At 42.4% G+C, this 27,933-nt stretch overlaps 1 protein-coding gene across 12 annotated transcripts in view; it reads right to left on the reverse strand.

Annotated features, from left to right (window-relative positions):
• FARP1 (FERM, ARH/RhoGEF and pleckstrin domain protein 1) overlaps positions 1–27,933 on the reverse strand; it is a 357,744-nt gene that overhangs the window by 280,619 nt on the left and 49,192 nt on the right. For 9 of the 12 annotated variants that reach the window (XR_010600580.1, XR_010600582.1, XR_010600581.1 and 6 more), the window contains exon 2: positions 12,251–12,446. Coding sequence is in view for 9 of the 12 variants with exons in the window: in XM_005287025.5 (XP_005287082.1) it covers positions 12,251–12,421 (171 nt within the window). In the remaining 3 variants the exon portion in view is untranslated. Of the gene's footprint in view, positions 1–12,250; positions 12,447–12,652; positions 12,745–27,933 lie in introns of those variants that run through there. The other 3 variants (XM_065592627.1, XM_065592618.1, XM_065592604.1) reach the window with 1 other exon arrangement.

Raw genomic sequence — 27,933 nt, forward strand, 5'->3', positions numbered from 1 at the left:
CACAATTGTGGTTGTACTACTTTTATCAATTTTAAACTGACTAGATTTAATGCAGATGGCATCTCCCACCCTCAGGAAACTATAAGTCGTCCATGTGATTTGTAGAGTTTGCAGCTGTGTGTGAGGTCTTTACTATACTACAAAACAGAGGGTTCCTGTTTTTGCAGCATAGACAAGGCCCTGACGGTCTGAACTCTGTACTTGCTCCTCCACGCAGCCAATAGGCTACTGGATAGCACAGAAGCTTAATGCAGTGTCTCTGGCGAGGGATGAGGAGAATGCCAGCAAACTCCAGCTGATGGCTGGAATGGGAGATACTGAAGACCTTGCCAGGATCTCAAGATCTGTTTGTATGGTGCCAAACATGGCTGCATAGACTGGGGCCAAGCCAGTTCTTCAGGAGAATTCCAAAACTAGAAAAGTGCCAGGGAATGGAACCCGATGGGCTGGGAGGGGCACAGCAGTTGTGGAGTGGGAGCATGGGGAAAAGTAAGTTGCAAAGGTGGCATGCACAGTACCAAGCCAGGCATCTCTGCCCTGACCAGGAAAAATGGCAGCTGAAAGGGCAGGGGCTATAGAAGGGAATGCCAAGAAAGCACTAGAATTTGAAACTGAACAAAAACTGTTACTTTTGGTGTGCAAAGTATGGACGAGCTGCTGCCATAGCTATTACTTCTATCATTTCTTACAGGTTATTGTAATGGCCAGTACAGCATCACTTATGTCCCCAATCATTGTAGGATCAGGTGGACAGGTTCCACAGTGGTGGAACAGCTGACAAACCTGAAGTCCAGGAATAGAAGAAAAAGCAACACAACCTAACCCTGGACATGCAAAGAGAGATGAAAAAGGACTGTCTGGATATTCTAATTGAAAAAGGAGAACATGGGCTCGGGAACAAGATAAGGAACTGACACTAGATTATTTCTGGAACAAGAGGGAAATGGACACTTGAGGACAGACGGTGCTAAGGAGAAATTCTCAGTAACACTACTGTACTCCACTATAAATGAACCGAAAGAGGAAAAGTTGACTTGGTTTAAATAAGTTATAACTGAGTAGCATAATTTTTGTCTTGTTTTGGTGAAGGGACAGTCTATGTGAGCAGATTTCTACTCAGTCTAAAATAATGGATGAAGGAGACTGCAGCTGGAACCTGCAGGCTCTATGATAAGGGTTCTTTGGTTCTCTATTTGAGAGATATTTTGTTACCAATATTACTGATTCTCATGGGGTACTGAATATCCAGGCATATTGTTGCAGTAGTTATCTGGCTACATGTATATGACATGTATATGGAGCATGGGGGAAGCATGGGGGAAATGGAAAGTTGCAGTCTTCACTTCTGGCCAACCATTTTAACAAGCACTCCAATCTGAAAAGGTTCAAAGCTGTTGGTACTTCCAAGTGTATTCCCATTTTATACTTCGTTTGAGATAATGCTCTGATAAAGATCATTAGCCATTTAACAGCCTGCCATCTCAGGTTACGGAACTCAGGTTTTTCTTCATTTTGAAAAGCATATTAATACATAAAACAAATGACTACAAATTCCTGCCTTTCAACAAGGACAATCTAATTCTATTTCAACTAAAATCAATGCTTGCTGGGCCTCTGCTGAAAATTTTCTATTGGGAATTGTAACTGTTGCATTTCAGGGTTATAAAAAAAAGTTTCTCTTTTCATAATTCCAGAAGACCCAGCTGGGCTGTTGTGACAATTTGTGAATATTTAAATGCCCTACTTTCATTGGGAATAGTTTACCAGTGATGGCCAAATAATTTCAGGCATGAGAAGAGAATCAAGCCTTAGACTGCTGAATAGCTCACATTTGACCTGCTGTTCATTTCCTAAGCTGGACACAAGTGCAATTCACGTAATAGTTAAAGCTGACTGAATAAGCATAAAACAACTGTTTCATATTTTCTGCATAGCTTCCCTGTCTAATAAATTTCTTATTAACCTAAAAGCGCTAATAGTTATAATCTGTACACTGATGAGAGAGGTGAACATGTAGGATAAAGTAATTACCATAAACGTTAAAGAAAAGCATTTCCTTTCCCCAGAGCATTTCGAAATTGGCTGTGTTTAAGAGGGTAATGTAGGTCCTTGTGTGATTTTGTTACAAGGCACAGGTACATCTGTTACAAGAGCTATAAAAGCAGAGGCAGTGCAAATCCTAGTAGTGCTGGCAATCTGAAGAGTTGGTTCTCTTTGCCAAAGGAGAGTGAGGGAGACTTGAAATGTGGTATTTTCCTCTAACAGACCAGGTTAAAGCAAGCGATTTAATGAACACGATTCTATGATAGCAGTCTCAGTATGGAAAAGTTTTACCATGGACCTTGAATTATTAACTCAATGTCTCTACTCTGCACAGAATAGAAGTGGAGTGCTGGAATATATTTTTCTTTCCAGTTTAAAAACACACCACATGGTGTGGCTGGCTGCTATCCACAGAGACTTGGTTTCTATCCTCACCTAAAAGCACTAAGGACCTGCTCCACAGAACCTAGTCAACTAAGGCCTGGTCTACACTTAAAAGTTTTGCTGGCATAGCTATGTCAGTTGGGGTGTGATTCCCACCCCCTCCCCCAATCCCTGACTAACACAGCTATGCCGGCAAAATCCCTAGTGTAAACACAGTTAAACTGGCAAACAAGTCCATTTGTCAGTACAGTTTATTTTGTTTGGGGGTGGGGTGGGGAGGATGGTTTTACACTGTACCAGCAAAAGAACTCTTTTGCCAGTTTAATCTGTCTCTCCATTTGGGGATTTGCCAGTATACTTCTACTGATAAAAGGTATATCAGTATACATGTAAGGGTATACAAGCTGTAGGAAACCAGGGAGCCAAAGAACTGCAAGACCCCAATCAAATCTCTCTTGCACAGTCTCAAACAGAAGGGAGAGGAGGTCTTTTGAAAGGCATTAGACATGATTTACACCAGAGAGAAAACACTTCTGGGGAAAAAAGAGTGGGAGCTTGGTATTCCCAGAGGACATACCCAAACATGAGGAAGCCTTTCTTCTAAGAAAACAGTAGACTAGAATCGGAAGGGAGGTTTACCATTATACAGTCAAATCTGTACAAGAGACCATCCTCGCTAGGATACCACCTGTCTTAAGAGACCTTCCCAGACATACTAACAGAAGCTCTGGTCCATCTTTGATAAAGCCTCCTCTGTTAAGCAACGCCACAGCGTTTCATATAAATAATCTAACAAATTCATACATTTTTAGTTTCCCAAAAGAGCAACAAAAAAAAGGTAGTTACTTATTTCCACATTCTGCCATAAACCTATATAAAAGCTGATTTAATTAAAAAGAGCTACACACAAACTGAAGAAGGATCATTGCTTCCTTTAAAATAATCTGATCTCTCCCTTGGTATTAACAAAAAAAGAAACTCTGACCTTCTTTGCTGTTTCACTATCACCATTCCAAACAAATCGGCATCAGTAATTTATGGACTATGGTATGATCAGTGTCATGGAACCTTGTCAGTCACTATTAAACCTGGCTCAATTCACTGAATTGAAGTGGTCTAATAAAATAAGAATGGATATTTTATTGATATTTTCTGCATTATGTAAAGAAAACTGCATTTCCTCTGTCTGCTTATAGCAGTTCTAATAAAATGATGGCTGGTATTGAACAATTTAAGCTCATTGTAAATATGAGCAACAGAAGCTCAGCAGGAACATGACTTTTTTTTTAATATAAAATCTTCAGGGGGTGCTTCAGTCGATTCTGCTTGCTAATCCTTAAAATCTGCAGCATTTTGATGATTAAAAATGGTTTTGTTCAAAAGTAGTTGAACTTTGGATAAAAGCAAAACTAAGAAAAACAAACACATACAATTGCTCTAGTAATTTTTCTATATTCTCCCCTCTTTTATTAAGATGGTATACAAGAAAGTAAGTGTGACGAATGCGGGAATTTGGGTAATATTTATATGATGCCTGCATACACCTCAGTTTCCCTCTGGGCTTTGCATAGCTATGCACTGAGTATAAAGGGAAGAGATGAGCAGCCTGTTTGGAAACAGAGTTATTGAAGTCTACATATGTGCATGGAGGATTCAGAGAGACAATGGAAACCCCAGACATTGACACATAGCGACTGACAGTCAAGAGGAAGGAGGCTTTCCCCAACCTCTCTCCAGGGAAGAAGACCAAAAACCCAAGCAGGAGCACAAAGTGGACTGGTGTCAAGTGTCTGTGTTAAGAGTGAGCTCACAGAGACATAGCACACAAACATCTGGAACCAGGGGCACAGAGAGGGGAAGCCAAGATGGCTTCTAAGGAAGCATGCCTCAATCTGAACTCGATCTCAACCTTTGCCTCTCTCTGCTTACCTAATGATGTTCTCAGGTGGCAATAAATTGTTACCCTGTTTGAAAAGGCTGCCTAGTGTCACTTCAGATTCTCACTGAGATATTGCGTCCTGGAGGAGTACAGGACAAGTCTCCCACAGGAGTTTGGTTTGGCTGAATTCGCTGCCGGGAGCCATGGAGGGAGACAGGGATCGCTGGTGCCCAAAGGCCCAGTTTCAGAGTCTTGGAGGTCATGCGCCTGCCCCTGAGGAAGTGTGTGGATCCTTGGGGCTTGGCACACTAAGGGGGTCACTCTTAGGGAACTGGTTTTAGGCTGGGGCATAGACCAGATCCAGTGAATCCATGACAGTGAGCAACTGATAGCAATGACTAAGTATAGCACAGGTGGAGGGAGCATAAAAGGTATAAAAATGCCTCCACTTACAGTAGAGAAGGACTAACAATATTTTGTCATTATTCAGTGCTTTTCATCCACAAACCTTAAGTATTTTATGAAAGGTGGGAAATTATTACCACCATTTTACAGAAGGGATAACTAAACTATCAAGGAGATACATAATCTGCCCAACAATATGGTAGGCCAGAGGCAGAGAAGGGAACAGAACACAAATCTCCTGTTTCTCAGGTCCATGCTCAGTCCAGTAGATCTCAGTTGTCCCCTGGCTAATAGCCATCTCTCTCAGTCTCCTAAACTGTGTTTCCCACAAAAGAACAAACAAATAAATTCAGCAGTCCACCATTTAATCCTAAATCAGACAAATATTTGAAACAGATTGGAGAAACAAAGGTCTGGGATCAGCTGGTGGTGGCAATACCTAATTGTTGCAAAAATGTGATATTTTGCTCAATCAAATATACACAAATTGGAAATTATACTAACTCAGGAGGAAAACACAAAAGCAATGTAGCAAAAGAAAACCAATTTCTATTGTAATGCTCACACACAATCTGTCCGCAGAGCAAACTCGTGACTAACAGCTGCTAGCAGCGAACAAATGGAGAGAATCATTAACTGAAAACTCGTGGCCTGATTTTCAGAGGTGATGAGCACCCTCAACTCTCCCTGAAATTAGCACTTCTGTGCCAACTTAAAAAAAAAAAAAAAAGAAGGTACAGAAATATAGCATCAGCAAACTGAACTATAACAAATGCCCACCAGATTCCCAGATGCTTCGTATCATAAACAAGTTCAAAGTGTGGAGGAGAATGTCTTTAATCTGTTAATTTGTGTTTTCCTCAAATAAAAACAAATAGAAATTATTCTGAAAAAGTCAGTTGCCAATGTTTTTAATCTAGGTATTTGATGTAATTCAACCTAATATACAAGAAAGCTATCAAAATTCTTTTAAAACTCGTTGCAGATGGTCTCAGTAACATTTCAATAAATTGTTTTGAAAGAAATAGTGCCTATTTTTTCCAGAAATGCATTTGCAAGTATACCACCATGCCAGCTAACTGCAGTAGTAACTCAAGCTGGCTTCATGTTAATGATCCACCCTTATCTGTTCAAGTTTTACTGAGATTTTCAGAAAGCAAATAGCACTCCCTCAAACTCTCTGGAATGGAATATTGACTGTTAACAGCCAATAGACTGTAAGGTATTTTTCTGCACATCTCCTTTACGATATTTTATTTGCAAAACAGATTTTTTTCAGAAGTGTGAACAGCCTTTTTTTTTTTTTAAATCTCATATTAACCCATTTCATACATTTGTTTGCTTTTGCCAAAAATGCAATTTGCATCTACAGCAGAACCTCAGAGTTACGAACACTTCAAGAATGGAGGTTGTTTGTAAATCTGAAATGTTCATAACTCTGAACAAAACATTATGGCTGTTCTTTCAAAAGTTTATAACTCACCATTGACTTAATACAACTTTGAAACTTTACTATGCAGAAGAAAAATGCTGATTTTAACCATCTTAATTTAAATGAAACTAGCACCAGATTCTTTCCTTCCTAACAGTTTCTTGTCAATTTTTTTTTAAACTTTCCTTTTATTTTTTAGTAGTTCATATGTAATACAATACTGTACTGTATTTGCTCTTTTTTTGTTGTTTTTGTCTCTAATGGTGCCTGACTGCATACTTCCAGCTCCAAATGAGGGGTGTGGTTGACCAGTCAGTTCATAACTCTGGTGTTCATAACAATAAGGTTCTACTGTATACAGAATCGTAGAAGCATATGGCTGCAAGGGACCTAGTCCATCCCCCCATGCAGGACCAAGTATACTTCTACTATCCCTGGCAGGTGTTTTTAAATACCTCTAATGATGGAGATTCTACAACCTCCATTAGCAACTTACACCAGTAATTAAAAATAACTATCCTTAAAGTTAGAAAGGATATGTCTAACCTAAATCTCCCTTGCTACAGATAAACCTCTTCTTCTACCTTCAATGGACATGGAGAACAATTGATCCCTATCCTCTTTAACAGCAGCCCTTAATGTATATGAAGACTTATCAGATCCTCCCTCAGTCCTTTTTTCTCAAGACTGAACATGCCCCGTTTTTTTGTTTGTTTGTTTGGTTTTAAAAAACGTTTCCTCTTCATAGGTCAGGTTTTCTTTAAAAATAAAAAAATATCATTTTTGTTGCTCTCCCCTGGACTCTTCAGTTTGTCCGTATCTTTCTTAAAGTGTGATATCCAAAACTGGACACAGTACTCCAGCTGAGGCCTCATCAATGCCAAGCAGAATGGGACAACTACCTCACCTGTCCTACATATGACATGCCTGTTAATACCCCCCGAGAATGGTATTAGCCATTTTCGCAACTGCATCATGTTGTCGTCTTATATTTAATTTGTCATCCACTATAATTCCCAATCTTCTTCTGCAGTACTACTGCTAGGCAGTTATTCCCCATTTTGTAGTTATGCATTTAATTTTTCCTTCTTAAGTGAAGTACTTTGCACCGGTCTTTACTGAATTTCATCTTTTTGATATCAGAATAATTCTCCAGTTTGTCAAGGTAATTTTGATTTATCATTCTGTCTTCCAAAGCACAAACCCTACCAGCTTGGTGTCATCTACAAATGTTATAAGCATATTCTCTATTCCATTATCTAAGTCATTAATGAAAAATGTTGAATAGTACTGGACCAGGGACAGATCCCTGTGGGACCCCACTATATACATCCTCCCAGTTAGACAGCAAACTATTAATAACTACTCTGAGTACAGTTTTTCAGCCACTTGGGCACCCACCTGATAATTATTTCATCTAGACCACATTTCCTTAGTTTGTTTATGAGAATGTCACATGCAACTATGTCAAAAGTCTTACTAATGTCCAGATATATCATGTCTACTGCTTCTCCCAGATATATCATGTCTACTGCTTCCCCCATCCCTATCCACTATGTACACTATTTGCACTTTTTCCTCCTGGGTTTTCATTTAAAAAACAAAAACAAAATATTTATACCTGTCAGAAACCAACAGTTTAAACCAGAGTTAGGAATAGCATAGATCAGGGGTCGGCAACCTTCGGCATGCAGCCCATTAGGGTAATCCGTTGGTGGGTCGCAAGACATTTTGTTTTATTGACCATCTGCAGACACGGCCCCCCACAGCTCCCAGTGGCCACGGTTCACCGTTCCCAGCCAGGGAAGCGGTGGCCAGCACGTCCCTGCACCCCGTGCTGCTTCCCACAGCTCTCATTGGCCAGGAACAATGAATTGTGGCCAGTGGGAGCTGTGGGGGGCCGTGCCTGTGGACAGTCAATGTAAACAAAATGCCTCGTGGCCCGCCAGCAGATTACCCAGCTGCGTGCCGAAGGTTGCCGACCCTGGTATAGATTCTACAGCTGCTGTCACAGGGACCAAAAACTGACCTTTACCTTAAAAGAACAAGTGAGTCTAATGTTTTTCCTTTAAACTATTTTATTTCTTAAGCATTTGCTTGAAGAGAGGTGTGGGGGAGGGCAGAAAGGTTGCATTTTTGCTGTTTTATGGTATATAGAGGAAGTCAGAGAAGTTGAAGGGGTGTATGTGTGTGTTGGGGGAGGTAGGAGTTCTGCATGTTTGTTTTTACTTTTTACCCTAAAAAAAAAAAAAAATCAGTAATGTCTTATGTTTCCCTGTTTTGCTTGAGGTCTTTCTCAGGAGAGACATGTGCATTGGGAACTTTTTCAGCCCTGAGGTGAAGGAGGACATTGGGGTGAATCCTGAACACAGATCCTCCTTGAAAAACAGGAAAAAGATCTCAGTTATTCTACTCCTTTCACAGCCTCCCAATGAATAACTCCAAGCTCTGCTCTTTTACTCCTCAGCTTTCCACAGCAGCAGCTTCAAATGGACATGACTCTTGAAAGTTTCACAACTTCCCATATGATTCTGAATAGCAGCACTGAAACTGACAAAAATCTTGTCAGTCTGCTGCTGCTATTGTTGCTTGGGAATGCTATGAACACCACCACTGCTGGAACCATCATCTTTTGACTCCGGAATTCAATATTGCATCAATTTATGCTTGGTTCACTTTGGAAGGATATGCTCACAACCACATGGGCTACACCCTAATTCTCTTTAAAATTAAAGCTTAAGTTTTGTAGAAGTTAGTGGCTTAGGCCTTTCTCACTCACAAGTGGGCTCCTCCCACTTGACACTAAAGAGCAAGTGCGGTGGATTTCAAGCAGTGTGTATATGTACTACGTTCTTTTTCTGCGCTTCCATGCTTATAAAAAGTAGTTTATTAAAATGCTGTTAGTTAGTTACTTTCCTTTTAAATGCATATTGCATCATTTTGGTTCAATTGGGAAGCTTTTTAATTTTAATGGGAAAATGGGTTTCCCCAGCAGGAGCAAACCTCCCAAACTAGAGGTATTAAGTAGGGTTACCATACGTCCTCTTTTTCCCGGACATGTCCGGCTTTTCAGCACTCAAACCCCCATCCGGGGGGCACTACCAAAAAGCCGAACATGTCCGGGAAAATGCCGCCAAGGCACTTCCCCTCCCACGGCAGCTCTGCTCCTCCCCTGACTCTTCAGCTCTGTTTAAGAGCCGAGCTGCCCGAGCGCTATGGGCTTCAGGCAGCCCCCTTGCCTCCGGACCCCAGCCGCAGGCCGGGCACTTCCCCTCCCGGCTCCGGCGGCGCAGGGTCCTGAGGCACGGGGGCTGCCTGAAGCTCTTAAACAGAGCCGAAGAGTCAGGGGAGGAGCAGAGCCTCTGGCCGCGGCGGCTCTGCTCCTCCCCGACTCTTCGGCTCTGTTTAAGAGCCGAGCGCTACCGGCTTCGAGCAGCCCCCATGCCTCCGGACGCTGGGCTACTGGAGCCCGGTAGGGGAAGTGCCCGGCTGGGGGCGCAGGGTCCGGAGGCAAGGGGGCTGCCCAAAGCCCAAGCGCTACTGGCTTCACGGTTTGCCGGGCAGCCTCCAGACCCTGCGCCCCCGGCTGGGCGCTTCCCCTCCCGGGCTCCAGCTGCGCTGGGGAAGCGCCGGCCCGGGGCGCAGGGTCTGGGGGCTGCCCTTTCCGCGTGGCTGGGAGTGGGAGGGAGGAGGGGGCGGAGTTAGGGCGGGGAAGGGACGGAGTTGGGGTGGGGCTGGAGGGTGGGGAAATGGGCAGGGCCATGGCCCGTAGAGGGTCCTCTTTTTTTATTTGTTAGATATGGTAACCCTATATTAAGATATTTATCATCATGAAGGGAAACATATGATGAATGTTGTTTAAGTTAAAATGTACTGTAAATGTTATTAATTATGTAGACAGGAGTCTAAAATCCATCTGAAATAGTAAAAAGGATTTGGCATGTATGTGGATGGGACTGAAAAATTAACGCGTTCTTGAAGCACGGGAGGAGAATGAAAGCACTGTTTAAAGAGGAGTTGTGGTTGATTATACAGCACTATAATTGTATATAATTCTTTTAAAGGCAAAAACAAAACAAACAAAAAAAACAACACTCCACCACCTTTGCAACCTCCCCCAAAGACCTTACAAATAAAGGGCCTGCAAAGTCTCATATCCCACTAGCTGCCCAGTGTAGACATACCAATAAGTCTCCATGCAAGTGCAGAGGTCTGCCTGAGTGGATGCAGTTGCAAGATCAAAGCCTTAAAATACATCTGTTTTGAAGCAGTCTGCAGCATAGAAAGTTGCATGGACCTAGCTCTTCCAAATGTCAGTGAAGGGTAAAGAGCACAGACTGGTCATGCTTCCTAACTGCCTGTATTGCAATACAGCAGTTGGAAAAATATTGTTTTCTAAAATTGCTGGAGGGAAAGCTAGAGTTGTAACAGCTTATTGCATTAGGCTGTTACCCACGCTCAACTCTGAAACGTCCTCTGAGAGGAGTTTGATCTCAGGATAATTCTTAGTGAATGCTTATGTGCAACACAAATATGGGGTATGATTTCTCACAATCCATGTCTTTGTTCTGCACGTCAGAGATGCTATCCGTCAGAAGAAGAGTGCATTTCTAGAATGATGGGGAAGCTTGCACTACACTTAATGGGGAAAAGCATACATTTAACTAGCTCCTAGGATTTCAAACTCTCTCTCTCTCTTTTGGATTGGGATGGGGACTTGAAAAATATTAACTATATTGCACTTGTCAGATATTGTATAAACATTCTAAAATGTACATAGGGAATATAATCAATATAATGAATTAGAGACACCATATTTCCTAAGATTAGTAGTTTATTTTATTTAGCAGATCAGTTCATAAATACTAATGTCAGACAGCTTTTCAAAATTAGGAAGTACTGAAACTAAAATACTTCAAAAAACTAATTTAGCAACCAGCTAAAATAGAACAACACAAACACCAAAAGCTAAAAGGTAGGTGGTTTTCAACAGTCTCTCTCTCTCTCTTTGTGTGAGTCATGCAACTTTCCTAGTCAAATTTCCCTCATCTCTAAATCAGGAACAACTATTTTATTAACCATATCATAGCACTTTTCATAGAGAAATCTCAGTATGTTTCATGAAATTAAAAAATTACCATTTTATACATAGGAAATTGAGCCAGAGAGGTTAGCGAAGTTTCCCAAGGCCACATAGCATCTCAGTGACAGATGAGAACAGAACCCAAGTCTCCTGCATCATACTCACTGAACCATGGTACCTCTGAAAAAATACATACATTCTGGTATGCTTCGTTAACCATAAAAATAATATTTAAGATATTTCACTATTAAATGCTTTGAGCACACAAATCTTCAATGGCTTGTTAAATATCACTGATCACAGAGTTATGTTAAATTTTTTTTGTCATTCTGAGTCACATGTAAAGAAAGGATAGTTGGTCTTCAAAACAAAACTAGGAACACCTCTATCTCTCTCTCTCACACACACACACACACACACACACACACGTCATATTTCCTCATTTATCAAATACAACTTAGATAAATTACAAAAATTAATGCATGGAAAGGAAACTTAGGTTAGGATTTCTCTGGGCCTTTCCCTTGCATATGAATACAATAAAAGATTTTTTTTACATTTTGTTATTTTTAGTAGCAATTTAATTCATGAAAAATCTGATACGTGTAGCAGTCACCACTGCTAGAATTTAGGAAATAAAACATCACTACAGCTCTATAGTTTAGGTGAACAAAGAGCAAGATACACAGCACTATCACCCAGCACTTATGAAAATACCAGAAGCAATGGGGAAGAAACCACTATCACAACATTTGAAAATATTACTGCTTTGAACTGTTTTTGAAGCTATTCAAACAGAAATAACTATGAGAGCAATGATAGCCATCTGTTAAATTGTTTAATGCTACTCTGCTGTACAGTACAGTACAGCTATACAAATAATGGTGGTACAGGAGCAATTGTTTCAATTAAACAATTCAAATCAATTAGCCATCAATGAACTACAAAGTCAGTATTTGGAGACTCAATTCACAAAATACTTTTAAAAAATCACTGACTGATCATTTCATTTTCAAACTCTTACCGGAACATCAAAAACTTCCTGGGTATCATCCAGCATCTGGATTTTGATGGAGATAAGTTTTCCTGGAGGTGTCATAGGCAGTTTCTGTCCATGTTCCAATGTACTGATCCCAGCATTTTCCTGAGCTCCTAACCGGGATCCAGCTGTTGGTCTCTGTTCCGTTTCACCCATGTTTCAAAAAACACGTTTCTTAAGTCTGATAGAGGAAGAAGGATAAAGAAAACAGAAAAACAGAAAACTCAGTACGAAAGATAGCTGATCAAAGGCATTAGAGTACATAAATTTACACTGGAGAATTGCAAAACAATTAACATTTGATGTAATGCTCTACAAGCTAAAATCAGTGATACAAAGGGGAACGAAAATACTCAAACCTCATGCTTTAGGACATAAGCTAATCACCTGCAGGGGTCAAGAAGACTTTTAGGAATGTATCCCTTATCCCTCATATTATAGCACTGCACAAGGTACAACTTTCACCCTCTTCTAGAGGCCCACTCTGGAAGCAGGATATATATGAGAGAAAGAGAGAGAGAGAGAGAGAGAGAGAGAGAGAGAGAGAGAGAGAGAAAGCAAAGTTTCAACACTTATAGCTGTTTTTATGTTCTTATGAGCCAGACTGTCGACACCAACAGCAGCTCTAAGATTTTGATGTTGGTGTTGTCCCAGGATAAGGTGGTCAAGAACTGTGGGAATCAGGTTGCTGTAGCATTAGAACAGTAGGATTGGATCTGAAAAAACATAATCACCATGGCATAGCCAAGCAAGTGTCAGTTTTGATCTTTCACAGGATCCCAGGAGTAAGAGTGAAGACCAAGGAGAGGACCTTGCCTCATCACTTTAAGGACACCCCTTGCAAGACAGTACCTTCTTGCTCACATAACCCCCCGCAGAAATTACAATTTCTTGTTTGCATTTAAGGCAGTTCAATCCCAGTGAACTAGATGTTAAAAGAGACTTGCTATCTGAGTTTCCATTTTTCTGCACTACTTTATAACAGCACACTTCTAGCATACAAACTGTCCTGTTCTACAAGGACAAGAGCTGCAATGATCTGGGACAGCATGATTTTTCATTAACTTGCATGACTTTGAATTTTCTTATTCAATTCAAGAGCCATCCATTTTATTTGGCAAACCTCACACATCATTCTAGAATTTTATTTCACTCTTTTCCTTTGTCTTTGTGACATCTAACTGGGTTTCTGATGGAGCCTGCTGCTACTGTCTATTTGTCTAGCTTGGTAATTGCATTTCCATTCCTCGTGCCTTTTACATGCTGATCAATGACCATTAACAAGCATGTCACAAACAGGAAGAATGGAAATGTAACTTTACAGCTGAACAAACATGCAGCAGCAATAGAGCCAATCATTCTCCAGATTTTTACTTGGGGTCAAAATGCTAGGGAACTTATGGAAAATATATCAGAAAGGAACTACAAATTATATATTAGCACAACATATTACCAGTGCCACAAAATATTGAAAAGAAATTGGAATACTGAAATAAAATACCAACACCTCTGTAAGGACAGATGAGTGGCACGAAAACAGTTCTGCCTTATGCAGAGTACACCATTTATTCCACATCACTTTTCCAAGTACTTAAAAACGCTTATTTTGTAGGGAAGAGGAGTTTTTCCTCTCCCCAAATAATCTGTCCACACTGATATTTTCATATGCACAAGGTGGCCTGGGGATCCAACCTCAAAATGCCACTATTAAACACTGCATTGCCAACTTGCAAAAGTAGCGAGTAAGCTGGGTGGGAGGAGAGCACAAGAGCGGGTTATGGGAGAACACAATTCCACGCTTACAACTGAACAGGAACAACCGAGGGGCATATAAGCATTTAAGTAAAAAACCTTCAGACAGCACACCTAAAGATGTCCCCTATGGGAATATAGAGTTGTGTCTTTCACTGTACAAGTTAAGAACTTGTGCAACAGAACAGTAAAGGGACAGACCGTGCTAAGTGTCAGTACGGAGATTATGTTAATATATAATTTAACCAAGTGCAAGCCAAATGTTAACACAAGCGAAATCATTTAGAAATTATTTACGAATCAGGAGCGTTCTGCAAAACAGAGGATCTGAAAGTGGCTCCATGAGACAGGAAATGCAACATTACAGCAAAATATAGAAGGTACAAGCTACCCAAGTGATGCTTCCATCATCACCAGGGTAGATTTTAAATCCTTTACACACACGATAATGAAGATAACAGGACTACAGTTCTTACAGAAAAAACAACTATTCCAGGGAGAAAATAAAAGTAAAAATCAGCAGCCAACATAGCTCCAGGAGAATTTGCTCAGCAACAGGTACTCTGATACCACAGCAATAAGTACAATATACATTTCTAGATTAGAGAGATATTATCCTATAAAGGACAAGAGGAAAAACAAATGGACTCTCTACACTATGAAACTAAGTGTTTCTGCCTGATTATTTAACCATTGCTGAAGCCTAGAGTTAAAGCATTAAATATTTATTATTTCTACCTCAGGGTCCTTGGGTACTACTAATTGGGATTAGGGCCCCATTATGTTAGGTGCTGTACAAACACAACAAAAAAACAGTCCCTGCCTCAGGGAGCTCACAGTCTTTAATTTGGATAGTAAGAGAGGTAAATACTAAACAAATTGAGGGAAAGGAGGGGACAAGATAACAGTAGTGACTGGTGCAGTTAGGTAAATTAGTAAACATGCATTTTATCCGTTACAAACCATCACCTTATTCCTGAGCACACCTCCCCACCTGCTTAATCATGCGCTTAATGTAAAGTTAAGTGTTTGTGGGACTGGGGCCTAGGTTTGTTTCCATCCACACATCAAGAACAAAAAGATGTTAAAAACCGTGCGTAATCATGTGAATTTTATAGTGGTTTAGACAGATCCAAAACCAGTTTAAATTTGCAAAGAAAAGATACACACAGAAAGGTGAAAAGAAAAAATATCATAAGAATGAGATAGGAGTCCAAAAGGTCAAAAGGATTTGACAAAATATCACAGGGAAAATATAAGACAACAGACCTATTAACAAGTGAGTGGAACTAAGTTAGTTCCAATTCAAATTGACTTTTTTTTTTTTTTTAAATAGAAAGGGGTATGGACAATTAGGATTTAATAAAGATTTTTTAAGTGCTACTATTAAAAAACAGCTATGGAAACATTTGGAAAACGTGAATGTATTCAGTATAATGTTCCAAATGAATGCTGTTCAACTTAGTGAATTGCTGACTTTTATTTAAAAAAAAAGTCAGTCCCCTGCCTCCCTACTTCTTATTGAAGAAGACTAGGTATGATACAGATCTTCAAAAAGGAAGAGCGAGAGTGTTTGTGAGGGGGAAGTGATTCAAGCAATTATCAGCAAGTATATCTAACTTCAATGCCTAGTAAAATTTTTGGAAGCAAGCAATTTCAGAAGAGACCTAAAGGATGACAGTGGATATCAGCTTGCAAAGTAATGAGATTTTTGGCTGAATATACTTCATGGAGAAGGGAGTAAAAATATTTTCATACATACCTGTGATGAGAATGCCCTTATAAACTATTCATCACTGGTTCTAGGCACCTTAATATTGGGGGAGGGGGGAAGAGAGAGAGGAAATAGACAACTAGAAGGAATTCAGAGAAGATAACTTAAAATAATTAGGGAGGTCTTGAGGGAATTTACTTATCACGAAAAAATAAGTGGATATGCATAGCTAGGCTGAATACCAATGGAGAGGAGGTGGGAACAAGTCTGCAAATATTTAAAGGTATAAACAACAAAGAAGATGGTGAACTGTTTAAAGTAGCAAAAAAAGGTATAACTAGGAGTAACAAGAAGAATGAAAAATTTCTGCAACAGTAAGAAACCAGATTATCCATTTGAAATAAAGATACACTTACATTCAGAAAATGTACATTATTTGTTGGTTAATGGTTTGCATTCATACTCAAGTGATATTAAAACTATTTGTGATTAGAAAGTGAAATTTCTAAAAAGTATTGGGCTGATTTATTTTAACAAACCAAAAACAAACACACACACAAAATGTTTGCTCAAGAACAAAGTACAATAGTAGATTTATGTGTAATTGGAGATTATAGGCATAGCAGCGATGAAAGAGCCTATGAAGTAATTCAAACATAATGCATATGGTTAGAAGTCAATGTGGTGAGTGGCAAATGTTCAAACCATGCCAAGTGAAGTGACTAAATCAGCTATGTTGTCTGGGAAGTGAAGACTAGAGAAAATACAAGTAATCAAAGTTCATCTCTTGAGTTGGAGTCACCACTCATCAGATAGGACAATCCAGGCTAAAATACCCAGACGAGAGATTTACATTTTTTTAAATAAAACATAAATACATTCGGAAGGAAGGGGTTGTGAAGGGAAGTCTAGAGGAACCAGCTGTTTTGTTTTAAAGTTTGTTTGGTTTGTTTGTTTTTAAATAGTACCACGATTCTGCTTGGCTTTCACTGTTCCTTATCAAGAAATTTTGAGAATTTTCAGAAGCTCTTTTCAAATAGGGTCAGTTTCCTTATTTTATTATAACAAAGGCAAACAGAAAAATATTGAAGAGCTACCTCAAACCATCAACATCTAGCTCACTAATAAATGTACATGCACCACATTATTTGTTATTCAAAAATACTCCTCGTGTATGCTTATAACTACAAAAAGGTTCCCAAACAAAAAATTTGCATTTCAACACTGACAGAAATCCAGCAGATTTTCATTAGGTTGTTGGACAGGACTGTGGAAAGCAATGAAGTGCATGACCACATTTTTAAAAGAGAAGTGTGGGAAAAGCATAAGATTTACCAAAACTTTTAGAAACTGAAAGTTAAGAGGACTCTTTTAATCGAGAAATATTTTGAAGGGGGTGAGCGTGATCCTTTGTCACCCAAGTTTTCAAATTTGGTTGTCTGACAAGAAAACATGGTTATCCTAATTTGCAGACTCTCTTCTCATTCTCTCAATGAAATATTGTTGATGCTTCTATTGTCCAACCGCATTTCTAAGTGTTCCGTTTATTCTGTTTTGGATTATTGAGCCGGGGTGTCATTTTAAGTTGATTTTAGTAGTCTGATTTTCACTTGGTCTTATCCTTTATTTCCCTGCTTTAATATAAAATCAAATGCCACTATATTCTGACAGATCACATTCTAAATCATATAGATTATGGAATAATAAGCCCTTAATAGCAACAGCTTCAAGCACATAAACCTAGTTTTTCTATAGCTTTGTCTCTAAAGACCCAGAAACATTTACCTCTTCAAATTTGTCACCCTGAAAGATAATTTTTCAGACATAAAGACCAAGGTAGTGTCATACTGCTACAGTTTCCAGAACTGCACATTCTAGCTTTTACAAAGTTTCAGAACAACCAGAGATCCTTTCCTTGAAGGAGAAACAGAGGTCAGCCATGGTGAAAGAATTCACCCCATCACCCTGCCTTGATGTCCTTCAGAATACACTTGTGTTACCTTATACCTTGACTCAATTTTTGCATTGTTTCAAATGGATGACTCTCAAATGATAACTTTTTATCATTATCTTCAATGCTCTGCCTTGATTAGCAATCCAGTGCACAAAGTGCACAGTGCCAAAATAGATCACAGTCATCTCAAAGTCAAATGTGTCTTTCAAAATACATTCAAGCTATTCAATATGGCAACAGTCTATTTTGTGGTCCAGAACAAGCACAAAGTATCTTGCCTATACTTAGCTTGTATACTTATTAGCCTATATTCACCACTACATCTAAATTCAGGCCAAACAGTTTTAATTTGAGCTCTGTTGTCTTCATTACCGCAAGCCTTAAAGCGGTTTACAATTTACCACGAGCTATCCCAGATTCCAAGTCTCCTACTGTATGTTAGCACAGAGTACAAGGATCCCATCTAATGTTTGCTATCTCTTGCTCAGCTACATGCCTACCAGTGGATCCATCAACAAGTGCAATAATAAACCGGTTTCTGCAGGTGTTTGAGACACTTGCCAAGTCTTGCACTCCATGAGTATTAATATTGGTCTGCAACTTGCAAGGTATTTCAAATTTTCTAAAACTAAAATCATGTTAAGTGATTGTGTGAATGGTGTTAAAGTGGCAGATTTTTTTGATCCCCTCATGATATGTTTTTTAGAGCAACCTACTACTGGGAGCTTCTTTCATACACAGGGACACATTTTTGCTTCCGTGAATTTCACACGAGCAGCACAGCAGCCATGTACATGTAGAGGAAATTAACTAACATCCTCAAACACACTAATGGGAGGTTTGCCCTTATCAGAAAGCTTCTTGGGCTTTCTGTAAGTTACACAAAAAGTTGGCTTTCCCTGAATTCGGAAGAACTCGTCTGTGTTATTCATATTCCTTAGCATACATTTTTTTGCCACGTTATGTATAATTTACTTGACCCAGAGCTTTCAATGTTACCTGATGCTGATTCAGGCCATTTATTGTTTTTAAAGTCTTTTGTTTTGGACTCCCCCACACACATCTGCCCATCTCCAAACAAACAAAAGCATCAGACAAGGGTGGTCTTGTGTGTTCCAGATGTTTTCCAAATATATAAGTAAGCTAACCAGGTCTTTGAATAGAGTTTTGGATTTGTTGGTGCTTTTTCCAACAAATGCGTGTTTCAATAGGTAGTGTGTAAATTAATGACTGAATTTGCAAGTTAAAAACTTTCTGGTCCTAGAAGCAGCAGTTACATTGCAGGCTTGCAGCTGCAAACTAAAAACATGAGAGGCTCAGCCCCTCTTTCTTCCCCTAAATCCAGAGGAATCTCCATCTTTTTGCTTCACTACCACTCAACCGTTCTGTCCAACTTATTCTCTGACAGCAGCCCAATGCCGCTGTGCTTGATGTCATTCAGTTTGCCCCCAGTATCCTCTGGTGCCCTTATCTGGCTGAGAAGACTTCTGTGTGTCCTGAGACAACAGGCTTTTTCTACTGCTTAAAGTGGAGAGACAGGAAGGGTAGGTCTCACCACACCACCAAGGAGAAGAGGAGCGGTCTTCCTCCCTCCCCCTTACTTTAATACATGGATTTTTCCCCCCAGTCTGCTGTAATAGGAAGTTCCTGGATCCAGACAAGTACAAAGGAAGGAGTGTGACAGAATCCTCAAAGTAATGAGAGAAAGCCCTGCAACAGACAGCAGAAAAGAAAAAAAACTTTTGTTCCTAACCAGTTCTGTGAAGAAGGCAGTTCACACAGTTTCTGTACCCAGCCAAATTGAAGGCACGGTATAAAAACAGTAGTTTTAATTATTCTTGGAAGGAAAGTTGGTCTCATCTACTGGATACAATGAAGGTTTAGCTCTAATTGCTCAATCTGTGACTCTCCCAGTGACTATTCAGGGCTCATTAGCTTCTGTTTTCCTTTACAGAATGTGGACACTTCACAGCATAGACGAGCTCTAATCCACATATTCTGCGTCGCTATCACATTTTAGCACAGGGGACTGACTACATGATAAAAATATTTATTTTGATTATATAGATTAGAACTTGACTGAAATATTGGCCTAGACACTCTACACTTAACAGACCATACACTATTCAATTATGTGCACGTTTGTAATGTTCTTGCTTATACACGTCAATAGGCAAAGTACCTGTATTAAGTTTAAAACGCCTTCCTCCCATTCCACCTCCCCTACTCACATAGAGCAAGTTCTTACAGTATAGTTCACAAAATTTCTACATTGTTGTAGGAGAGGAAAGCTTTTATTTTATTGTGATGTGTACTGGCTGCTTCTTTAATCCCTTTGGTTTTATGTTTCAACAGCCAATCTGAAAACTGGGTTTTAAGGCAAGTTCCAACTTACTGATATCTACATTTTGTTTCCTTGAGATGTATTATGTTCTTATAGTACTAATACTCATGCCTCTTTACTCATAATAGGTGCAAAAATGAAAGTTTAACAATGCAAAACAAAGATGCCTCAAGAAATTAAAAACGGGAGTTTCTTGTGAAGTACTCAAGAATACACACACACAAACACACACACACAGTTCTGCAGTAATGGTCAAACACACTGTAGTAACACTATTGGAAGTTGTAGTGGTTTGGGACTATTACTTTGGAATGCTTGTAGCATTTTTTAAAATAAGGGTACAACTGCATCATCATATGGGTTATAACCACATCATAAAATTTCAAAAATTATAAAAGATTTATATTACTGCTGAAGTGCTATAGATGATCATAAAAAGAACAAAGCTTCTATTCTCATTTTTCCAGTCAGAGCCCAAGCTAACGATCAACTAGGTGACCAACACTACCCTTAGTTTGTCATGTGAAAAGCGCAAGTGAAAGTGGGTAAAATCTCAAAGAAGCTTTTCAGTTCAATAATAATATGGATCTCTTTTGATGCAATTAGAAGCTCTTTCCAAAACTCCTGTGTGCTCTTTCATGCAGTCACTCCGCATAAATAAAGCTGTTGCACCAGCTGGAATGTTCTATGCTCATTCACCCATATAACTCCTTATCTGGAGCCAAGTAGAATGCAGTTATGGGGGGGGCGAGGGGGGGGGAGGGCGGGAAGAAACCTGGAAGGAAATCAGATTAAGCAGAATTCTGAAAATATCTGGAAATGGCAAGTCATACCCAGCCTGAAGTACCAAAAATGTAGATATTTCCCATGAGATAAAAACATGCCAAAAGAATACTTAAGACTATGCTACATTATTTAATACTACTATACAGCGGTGGGGGGGGGGGGGGGGGGGAGAGGAATCTGAAGTAGTCCTGTTCTTAAGAAATAAGTAGCTGGATTGAATACTGGTATACAATATCTCAGGCCAGGACATGTGGTTTATAGTCATATTATTATTAAAAATCATACAACCACAAAATAGAGGCTGATTATGTATCTATATGACACATTGCAACAAAATGGTATATAAGGAATATTTTACTATTGTTATACGTTTGTGATAGCCATGTGGCATAAGCATGCTAAAAACCACAAACGACAATACTATGAATGTTTAACATCATGTATCTTGGGAAGAGGCTGTCTGGAGTGGCTCAAGGCTATAAGTGGCAACCTCAGGGTAGACTGTCAAGAAGCAAAGCAAAACCCCCCAAATGATTGTATGTTCTACAGTATAATTAGATTTCACCAACCCAGTAACAAGTATGAACTTCTAAACACTGTAACAGTCTTACCATGGAGCAGGACACAGACAGTTCCCTTGAGCATTCCAGTCTACAGAGACCAGACATCCCGATATTAGGGACTTGTATGAACAACTATTACACCCCGTATACCTCCGGGAAGTGTCCCAATTTTTCACACTTTCTATCTGGTCACCCTCTCTGGTCTACCTTGCCACCAAGGCAAGCTAGACATTGTGATAGATGGTCACTTATACCAAAAATCACATCAATATTCAAGTTACTCCCAGTCTCAAAAAACAAGGTATTTACCCCAGGTATGTAGCCGACGCTCCTCCTTCGATTTATGATGTGGCTTTGGAAAAAAGACGAGCAGATAAATGTCCTGGCCCATATGAAACTGGAAAACCACCTTGGGCAGGAGGGCCGGGTGTGGACGCAGTTGGACCTTGTTTTTGTAAAAGACTGTAGGGCAAGAGGTAGGTGCCCTAATATCAAATACCAAAGCGCACAGGGCAAGAGGTAGGTGCCCTAATATCAGAGACTGGGACGAAGTTATTGCGAACAAGAACATGACCTCCCAAGGAAGGAGGAGGAGAGAACAGGAAGCCAGAGGCTTGAAGGGGGGTGCCATGAGCCAGGATAACATGAGATTTAGGTCCCATGGAGGGACTGGGTCCCTGATGTATGGGTAGAGGCCCTTGAGGAACCTGGCAGTCATGTTGTCGGCAAAAACCGACCTGTCCTCTAGCGGCGGATGGAAAGCCGAAATAGCAGCCAGATGTACCTTAATGGATGACAGGGACAGGCCTTGGAGCTTCAGGTGCAGAAGGTAGTCCAGGATCAACTGCAGAGAAGCCCGCTCAGGCCAAATGTCTTTATTTGAGGACCAGTATGTAAACAACCTCCACTTGGCCATATAGATCACTCTAGTGGAGGGCTTTCTTCTGCCCAGCAAGACTTGCTGGATTCTGGCCAAGCAATCCTGCTGCTCTGCATTTAGCCACGCAGCAGCCAAGTTGTCAGGTGCAATGCTGCCAGGTTCGTGGTTTTGCAACAGTAAATCTGGCCAGAGCGGTAGCCGTAACGGAGCAGCCACCGAGAGGTCCAGCAGCATGCCGAACCAGTGCTGGCAAGGCCAAGCCAGTGCTATGAGGATCACCTTAGCCCTGTTCTGCTTGATCTTCATGAGGACTCTATGGATCAACGGAACTGGGGGAAAGGCATAAATTAGAGCCCCCGACCATGGGAACAGAAAAGCGTCTGACCCCAAAAGGAGCAGAAGATGTAGCATTTCCTATTGTGGCTGGACGCAAACAGGTCCACCTGGGGAGTCCGCCACTTGTGGAAGATGATGCTGACCACCTCCAGATGGAGAGACCACTCATGGCAAGGCGAGAAGGTCCTGCTTAGGCAATCTGCCGAGGCTTTCCTGGCCCCCAGGAGGTGCATGGCAGACGACCTGGCTCTGCCTTGCTTGTTGATATAGAACCTAGCTGCTGTATTGTCCATCAGGACCTGGACCACCTTGCTCTTCAGGTGATGTAGGAAGGCGAGGCAGGTCAGGCGGACCACTCTGAGTTCCTGGATGTTGATGTGTAGTGAACAATGAAGGCGGGACCAACGACTTTGCGTGCTGAGATTGCCTAGGTGGGCTCCTCACCCCAGATCCGAAGCATCGGAGACAAGGGTAACAGACGGCAGGGAGAGGCTGCAAACAGGACCCCCTCCAGCTCCGCTCTAGGGTTTTGCCACCATGCAAGTGATGACTGAATGCGGTCCGGAACACTGACTACACAGTCCATGCTGTTCCCGTGGGGGATGTAGACCAACGCCAGCAGCAGCCTGAAGTGGAGCTGTGCGTGCAGAACCACGTAAGTACAGGCTGCCATGTGGCCTAACAGCCGCAGGCACATATGAACAGTGGTGAGAGGGTGAGCTTGTATACACAAGATCAGGTCCACCATGGCCCGGAACAGGGCCTCAGGGAGGAAAGCCCTGGCCTGGGTAGAGTTGAGGACCGCTCCAATGAACTTTATGTGCTGCATCAGGACTAAGGTTGACTTTGTCTCATTTATTAACAGCCCCAGATCGCGACAGGTGGAGCAAACAAGGTCGGTGGCCCAACAAAAAATGGAGGAAACACTTGTGCCCCGGGCAAATGAAAATATGGAAATATGCATCCTTTAAGTCGAGGGCAGCATACCAGTCTCCTGGATCCAGAGAGGGGATAATGGAAGCTAGGGAGACCATACAGAACTTTAACTTCTTGAGGGACTTTTTGAGGCGTCGCAGGTCTAGAATAGGTCTGAGGCCCTCTTTTGCTTTCAGGATTAGGAAACAGCCGGAGTAGAACCCTTTCCCTCTCATGTCTGGAGGGACCTCCTTCAGTGCCCCCAGGCACAGGAGGTTCTCAACCGCTTGCACTGGTACCTGCTCATGAGAAGGGTCTCTGAAGAAGGAAGGGGGGGTGGGATGGAGGGTCGGCCATGAATTGCAGGGTGTAGTCCAAAAACATTGTGTCGGGCACCCAGCGCTCCAGGGTCAGCTGTGACAAGGCCGACTGGAAGGGCCAAGGCGGTCGAGGAGAGAGCAGGGGGGTGGATCCTGGGCAGTGGCTGGGGCACCATCCTCGGGTGCATCCTCAAAATGCCTGTTTCTGGTAGCCCTGCTCTCTGGGCAGAGGAGCAGGAAGACGAAGGGTGCCGATGCTTAAACCCCTTGTCTTTCTCCTTCTTTCTGTAGGAGCCGGACCGGGGGACACCCCACAACCTTGACGGAGGAGGCAGCGGCCAGAATAGCTTTTTAGCCTGTTGAGGGGGTGCAGGCCCAAGGACCAGAGGCTGGCATAGGGGTCTTTAAGGCCATGGAGCCGTGTGTCAGTCAGCTCAGAGAAGAGTCCTGCTCCCTCAAATGGGAGGTCCTGAAGGGTAGTCTGCATCTCCTGGGACAGCCTGGAGGACTGTAACCAGGAACTGCACCTCATGACCACTGCCGAGGCGACCACCCTGGCCACCAAGTCCATAGTGTCCCAGGCCATCTGGAGGACACCTCTCACCACCACTTTGCCCTCTTCCACTAAGGTGGCAAATACCTGGGCTCGGTCCTTTGGAAGGCCCTCCTTGAACTTGCTGATGGGAGTCCCACAAGTTGTACCTGCCTAGCAAGGCTTGATGGTTAGACACCTGTCATTGCAGGCTGGCCACTGAATACATTTTTCTGCCAAATAAGTCCAGTCTCCTGGCTTCTTTATTTTTGGGTGTGCCACTGACCTGTCCCTGCCTGTCCCTTTCACGGACGGCAGACACTATCAGGGACCCTGCAGGAGGGTGGGTGTACAGATATTCAAATCCCTTTGCCACGACACAATATGTCTTTTCCACTTTCTTGGAGGTAGGCAGAATGGAAGAGGGGGTCTTGTCACTTGGGTAGAGGGGCAACGCGACCCGGCTGGGGTGGAGGAGGGTATGACACTGAAGAAGTCATCAGACTCCTCCACTAGCTCCTCAACCTCCAAGTTCAGATTAGCAGCCATCCTTTTGAGCAATGCCTGGTGCTCTTTGAAATAATCGGAGGCCTGCTCGCTTGTGAGGGGCCCACCACCACTTCGTCTGGAGACGACGAAGATGACTGTACCGCAGGGGGAGAGGCGGCTTCCTCGTGTCTGTCAGGGGACTGCTCCTTTAGCGTCGGGGCCCGCTGCACTGCTCCCGCATTGGACTTGGCATCGTGTTCCAATGTGGCCTGAGAGGAACGGTGGGAGTACGGGACTGGCATGATGGGTACACTCCATGAGCTCCAGTACTGCCACTGGGTGGGCCACTGCCCCTTCTGCCATGCTGCTGCTACCGGGGCCATGCCGGTCTCACGGGCTGTTGGCGATTTTCGGCTCTCCTAGGTGTAGGGCTGAACTCTCCCTCCGACTCAGACAACTGCCCTTCCAGCAACTAGGGCGGACCCGTAGATGCCCAAGTCTGTCAGCTGACCCGTGTCAGTGACTGGCAAGGAAAGGGCAAAGAACGGTGCCTGCTCAAAGAGCAGTAAGGGGGAGTCGGAGACCGGTGCTGTGACCAGGAATGATCTCGCACTGAGTGGGATCAATGCTGGGGGACCGCCTAGGCAATGGGGTCCAGTGATACCGCAGGTACAGGAATCAGCGTCGTAACTCGGGATTCCCATGCCTCGTATGTGATGACCTTGGTGTTAGAGACGTGGCCTTCTACCTGGAGACAGGGGCTGCGGCGCCGGGATCCTAGGCTGCAGTCACAGGGATCTACGCCTACGATCCAGGGACTGGGACGCTCCATTGCTTTAGAGGGAGGTCCCATAACCGGCTCGCCTTTAGAGGTCTGTGCCTTAACCGGGTGCATCCCCTGGCTTGGCGTCTGCATGCCAGTCAGCCTACTTGGTCCTTGGCCGCCAGGACCGCCTCAAGCGCAAGTGGCCCTACGAGGGGCTGAGATCCCCTGCCGTTCCCGGGAGTTGGAAGTGGATCCCTGGCTGGGCTAGGGGGTCCAACCACAGAGGTACCCATGTGTAGCTCCGGGGCAGGCACATGGCCTAACACAGGTTCTTTGCCCGAAGCCCCCTTGTCCTGCTATGCAGGCAGCCCCTTCGACTTCAGCCACTTCTTGGGCACTGTCAAGGGGGAACAGTGCCGGACGGGTTCCAGTGTCGATGGTGTGCTGCACACTGATACTGAAGTACTAGGCTTGGAGTCCGACCAGGACGGCTCCGAGATAGCATGAAGCGCAGCCTGCATGAGGAGGGCCCTCAAGTGGATATCCCGCTCCTTTTGAGTTTGAAGGCGAAAGCTTTTGCAGATCCTACACTTGTCTTTTCTATGTGATTCCCCCAGACAGTTCAAACAGCTGTCATGGGGTTCACTAATGGACATCGGCCAGGTACACGATTAACATGGCTTAAAGCCTGGGGAATACGGCATGCCCCGCTCTGAGGCAAAGTCCCAGCCGGGACTCTAACCACTAAAACTATTATCTAACACTTAACTTAGTTTGATCATTTAAGTACCTAAGAACTAACTACAAAAGGAGCCAGAACAATAGGATGAAAGAACCACTAACGCTCTTGCAATTCAAGACAAGGCACTCCAACCAACCATCACCAGTGGTAAGAAGGAACTGAGAGGGCATAGGGTCGGCGGCGCCTGATCTACGCATGAGCACGGCACGCAAGGGAGCTTCACAGCTGACCCTACCGATACCACTAAGGCAAAAGTCTTAGAATGGAATCGATATGAGCAAGCTCTCAAAGAAGAAGAGTAAGTTCTCCAGTTAACAGGTATTTTTATTCCCTTCCTCCTGCGTTCAGGCTGTGATCAGATGAGAGATGGACACATACCCTCTGCAGGGCAGTGGGGGAAGCAATCAACAAAGATTTTTTGTTCACAGTTGCTTGTCTGATGTCTATGTAGACCTTCTTTTGTTGGGAAGGAGACAATATCTCTTTTGGTGAACTAGTATTTCACACTTGGTAATGCTTCTCCCCTGACCGTGGGGGATTTACAGTCTTAGCAAACATTTTTATAGTTACAGAGCAAACATATAAACATTACTTTATAACATGGGACACAGATATTATAAGCAGGATTAATACATGCAGCATCCTACAAACATTCCATAAAGTCTAAACACTACACACGTTCTCATAACTCCAATATCTATCTTAATTAAACTAACACACAGGTGAGCCAGACTGGTTTTCAGTTATGCATTTGTCAGTATTCAGTGAGGCCTGGGGCCTTGGCATGAGCTGGCATCTGGTCAGCCAGCATCACTGAAGCCTGCCAAAAATGTGAAGTCACTCTACAGAGCATGATAATAATGCAAAGAGATTTCCCACCTGACCCAAAGCTTGTGACTCGAGTCCCACAAAATTATTTTATTTACATAGTATATTTTAACAGTAGAATACAAATGCTATACTTTTGGCCAAGAAAGAACTTCCATTATATATTGAAGCCCCAAGGGATTGCAACTGCTTTGGAGGACAGAGTCATAATTCAAAATGATCTGGACAAATTGGAGAAATGGTCTGAGGTAAACAGGATGAAATTTAACAAAGACAAATGCAAAGTGCTCCACTTAGGAAGAAAAAATCAGTTTCACACATACAGAATGGGAAGAGACTGTCTAGGAAGGAGTACGGCAGAAAGGGATCTAGGGGTTATAGTGGACCACAAGCTAAATATGAGTCAACAGTGTGATGCTGTTGCAAAAAAAGCAAACATGATTTCTGGGATGCATTAATAGGTGTGTTGTGAGCAAGACACGAGAAGTCATTCTTCCGCTCTACTCTGCGCTGGTTAGGCCTCAACTGGAGTATTGTGTCCAGTTCTGGGCACCGCATTTCAAGAAAGATGTGGAGAAATTGGAGAGGGTCCAGAGAAGAACAACAAGAATGATTAAAGGTCTTGAGAACATGACCTATGAAGGAAGGCTGAAAGAATTGTTTAGTTTGGAAAAGAGAAGACAGAGGGGACATGATAGCAGTTTTCAGGTATCTAAAAGGGTGTCATGAGGAGGAGGGAGAAAACTT

Source organism: Chrysemys picta, chromosome 1 (assembly GCF_011386835.1).
Source record: "Chrysemys picta bellii isolate R12L10 chromosome 1, ASM1138683v2, whole genome shotgun sequence".
NCBI lineage: Eukaryota > Metazoa > Chordata > Testudines > Emydidae > Chrysemys > Chrysemys picta.